General features: G+C 41.7%; 1 protein-coding gene across 1 annotated transcript; it reads left to right on the forward strand.

The window, feature by feature from the left end:
• Positions 1-1,216: 1,216 nt before the first annotated feature.
• LOC134351161 (probable G-protein coupled receptor 139) lies at positions 1,217-3,401 on the forward strand. The gene is made up of 2 exons (XM_063057275.1): positions 1,217-1,298; positions 2,548-3,401. The coding sequence occupies exons 1-2, from the start codon at positions 1,217-1,219 to the stop codon at positions 3,399-3,401; spliced, it is 936 nt and encodes a 311-aa protein (XP_062913345.1).
• Positions 3,402-4,359: the final 958 nt, after the last annotated feature.

Below are 4,359 nucleotides of genomic sequence, written 5' to 3' on the forward strand. Positions count from 1 at the left end.
GATCACCTGACATGTCAAAGACTACAGAGCAGGCAGTAGCCCAGCTGTTGGACTGAAGCATCTGCTTCAGATTAGATAAGGCTCAGACTAAAGTGTTCCAGCCCAGTTACTGCACTGGTTATGTCATATTCACAGAACCAATGTCCATTCTAGCTAATTACAGCCTGAGCATTCTTTCTCTAAACTATCAACCAAGTGATGGATGTCATCATCAAAAATGTTATTACGTGATACTTGGTAACCACAGATCTCCTCACCAATAACAAGTGTTGCTTTTGCCAGGACCTTCAGTTTCTGAGTTCAATTATTCCTTAAACAGCTCAACTCAACAGGGATGTGAGGAGGAACTGGTTCCAGATAAAATATGTAAGAATAAACTCTCCGAAGACGTATTCAATCTTTTCCAATTATTGATGTTCTTACCATGAGTCATTTAGACATTCAAAAGAATCAATACTGCATCATTCAAACATGAATGTGTCTCACATGGCTTTTCACAGGTGCTTTCTGTCAAAACTTGACCACTGGTCCACGTAAAGTGATGTTGGAGATATTGGTCAAAGCAAAGGAGCTACAAAGGATAGCAAGACAATCTTAAAGAAGGAACTCAAGATCTATAGTCACCATTACTGAGGGCACAGCAAAATAGAGCAGATATTTAAATTGGGTGACATTAATTGGAAATATTTATTGCTGAAATATTCTTGATATATTGGACATTTTCTGAGCTCGTAAATTTACATCAGTCTATCAGAGCTGCTGAGTATGGGGTGCAGAATGCTGACAGAGAACAAAAAAAATCATTCATCACCAAAAACTGGAATGCAGGCAGTGTTCTGTGTGAGTGTGTGTGGGGATAGGGAGGGAGAAACCATTGAAGAGTTGTCAGGTGGGAAAGGATAGAAGAAGGTGTGAGTGGGTCACTGTTACAAGTCCACAACAGATAGATATGTTGAACAGTTTCCTTTGTGTTTCCAGTTCTGTGACATTGAGTTTCCATCCCAGTCCTTATACACCAGATGTATCTGACTAGATTCTGTTAATTGATGTGTCAGACATGGTAATAATGTTGTAATGTGTTTATTCTGATCCTGGTAACTAACAATGGCCACGTCATGCTGTGATCCCTGTGGATGCCACTTGCCTGTATAAATAGAGGCTCAGACTGCCAACATAAACTCTTCCCTGATGAATTGTATTATAGTTCACTGCAAACATGATAACAGATTGCATAATCTACCTTTTGATGGGCTTTAGACCTCATTACTACCGGATCCTGGCAGTCATTGGAGTTCTGTGTAAGTCATTCTAACCATTGCCTCCTTGAATGCTCTGATATAGAACTTGGTGTTGGATTTGTTCAGCTTTGTTTATTTCTAACTGTTATTCCAGCTCTGAATCTTCACTGGAATTCCCCGTTTCTTTCCCCATTTTACTTGCTGCCTCTGTACCACATCTACTAAGCTTCAGTCTTATTGGGTCAGTGTCCTTCATCCTTTGCACCTTCAGCTTTGTGTTGGTCAGGCTCTGAATCCTGAACAACAACGTATTCATTAATTTCCAGATCCTACTGGCTTAATTCCAATGTAGTCAGATCGTACGAAGCATTCCATGTAAAATTACTGATATTGGTCCGTATCTCCATTTGCAAATTAAAATTGTTCATCCAATTGCTTAAATGTCACTAAATTCTGCTGATGTTTTTCCAGAAGTGTATATAGCTCTTCATACCAATGAAGTTCCTTTGAAATGTAACCCATCAACTCAACCTGTCCCTTGTGTTCCCCTTGTCCAAGTCTGGAACTCACAGGTTTCTCTAGCTTCACTCTCTTTTCTAGACAAAAGTTTCTCTCATGGATCTCTGTCACTACCACGTCCCAAAGAATGGAGATTGTTAGATCAAGAAATGAAGAGCTGGAGATGGACCGTGTTGATAAGGGACAGCTGGAAATTGCATCAAAGTCACTGAAAGTTTCCAATTACAGGGTGTGAGCAGGAAGTGGCTTCAATCAGTCAGAAATGTGAAGGAAAGAGTGGTGAACAAAACCCATGTGAAACTGGAACAAAGAATGTTCTCGATATAGCTCAGGTAGGCACAACTGGGAACTCCACTGCTTCACTCGTCAAGGCTTGTTGTTCAGAAGGGGTGAGTGAACAGGATGTTCCCTCTGAGTATGAGTTCAACCAGCTGAATGTCCAACTCCTAAACCCATCCAAGTGCTTTCCATTGTTGGCCATGTTGGGTGTTCCAATGGCTGACTGCCTGGAGCCTCACTGCCTCTTTGATTCCATTTCCAGCCCATCCCTGAGGTAAAATAAGGAAAACCCATTGCCACACTGCTGAGTCTGTACTGAGGAATTTTACTGCACCAGTTCATCCAATTCCAAACTCATTACACCTTGTGTTTCATGGACAATTTATCTGTTGGCCCATTTGGCCTTCCCATTTATCTCATGTCAACTGTTAAACCTGCAATAATTAGCAATCACTCCATTTCTCCCCTTCACTTGACTAATTTACATTGTTTACTTCTCCAATATTCACAGCTAACTTGGTGGCAATTGTAACTCTATCACGAGGGCGGTGTGGACTCTCCAAATGTGTCACTTGCTATCTTCTGGCAATGGCCATGGCAGATCTACTGGTCGTCATATTTAACATCATTCCCAAAGTGATATACTTCTATTACAAACCTCCTGTGTGCAACATCATAAATACTATGAGTTACGTGTCTGTGGCTAGTTCCCTCTGGCTCACTGTAGCCTTCACCTTGGACCGTACGGTGGCCATTTGCTTCCAGAGGCTGAAGATCAGATACTGCACTGAAAAAGGTGCAGCTATTGTCATTGCAGTGGTGAGTCTGCTGAGTTTGTTCACCAACATCCCGTGGTATTTCACGTACAGGTCTTATATCTGCTGGGCATCGCTTGATTTCATATTTTCCCGTGGGTGGAAAGCCTTTGACTGGGGGCACCGTGTTTTAACCCCAGTTGTCCCCTTCCTGCTGATCCTGCTGCTCAATGTGGTCACTATTAGGCACATTCTGATGGCCAGTGTAGCCCGCAGGAGACTGAGGTATCAGCGGAATAGGGAGGAGAAGGACGACCAAGAAATGAAGAATCGAAGAAGATCCATTATTTTGCTCTTGACTTTATCGGCCAGCTTTATCCTGTTATGGATGACACATGTGGTCATTCTTGCAGTTGAGTCGATTTCTATGCAGTATTTCGTAATGACACCTTCGTATGTCGTGGGTCAAAAGGTGGGAATAATGCTTCAGTCATTCAGCTCCTGCACCAACATGTTTATTTATGCCATCACTCAGAAGAAGTTCCGACAGGAGGTGAAAAATGTTGTGAAATATCCTTTTAGGCCCATCCTGAATTTCTGTAGAAGCTAGGGAAAGAGTCGTAACATTCAACCCAGGACAGGTGGTAATGTTATTGTTCCTGACCAGCAAAACCCAGTTGTAAAATCAGATCAAAGAGCTTTGAAAATGAGAATTAGAAAGTCCACACTTAGTCAGGTGGAGGGTTCAGCAATATCCTAAAATATCAACTACAGCCTCCCACACAACATTGACCCACAGCAATTTGCCACCGCTGAAACAGTCCACAGTTGATCCACAGCCCCTTTATTTGCAACTGCTCTGTCCGAGATCACAAGGAACTGCCGAGGGTCTTGGATACAGCTCAGCAATTCGACCAAACCAGCCTCCTCTCCACAGACTCTGTCGATACGTCTTGCTGCCTCAGGAAAGGAGCCAGCTCATTCGAAGACCCCATGCACTCTGGACAGTAGTGGTTACACTACTATCATTTTCACATACTGAAATGAGTGGGTTTGAAAAGAATGGAAGAAATTGGTTCAGGGAGTGGATTATCTTTGCCTTTGTATGTGTAGAAGAAAATTTTTAATAAAAGGTTAAAAGAGTTGTCAGTTGGTAAAGCTTTCTGACACTGTGACTATCCTGCATTTTCCAATTAAGCTGCAAATCTACATAACTGAGATCATTGTACTAACTGTACTGATACTACTGCTTACATTGATAATACGGCTGCAGAAGATAAAGGTGAGATAACTGCAGAAGATGAGGCATAAATTAACTCTTTGTCTTGTTAGTGGGAGGTTGATTTTGCTCAACTGTCTGCTACTAAGGTTAAAAGCAAGCTGATCTCCTTGTACCTCAGAGTCCATGATATGCTAAAATAAAAGATTTGCTATTTGGAATCTGGTATAGAGCTTTATTTTAAAATTTCTCTGTCAGCATCACAGTATAAAACGTGTTCTCAATCTCAGCTGTCAACACTGAGATGGTATTAATCAACCTCATTAACTCCATTAAATCTCTTCATTTC

This window comes from Mobula hypostoma, chromosome 8 (assembly GCF_963921235.1).
Source record: "Mobula hypostoma chromosome 8, sMobHyp1.1, whole genome shotgun sequence".
NCBI classification, from domain to species: domain Eukaryota; kingdom Metazoa; phylum Chordata; class Chondrichthyes; order Myliobatiformes; family Myliobatidae; genus Mobula; species Mobula hypostoma.

Bases quoted from the DNA above. Each gene is read 5' to 3' on its own strand.
- LOC134351161 (XM_063057275.1), top strand. From the start codon at position 1,217: ATGATAACAGATTGCATAATCTACCTTTTGATGGGCTTTAGACCTCAT. The intron at 1,299-2,547 runs GTAAGTCATTCT...CAATATTCACAG, and splicing joins GGCAGTCATTGGAGTTCTGT to CTAACTTGGTGGCAATTGTA.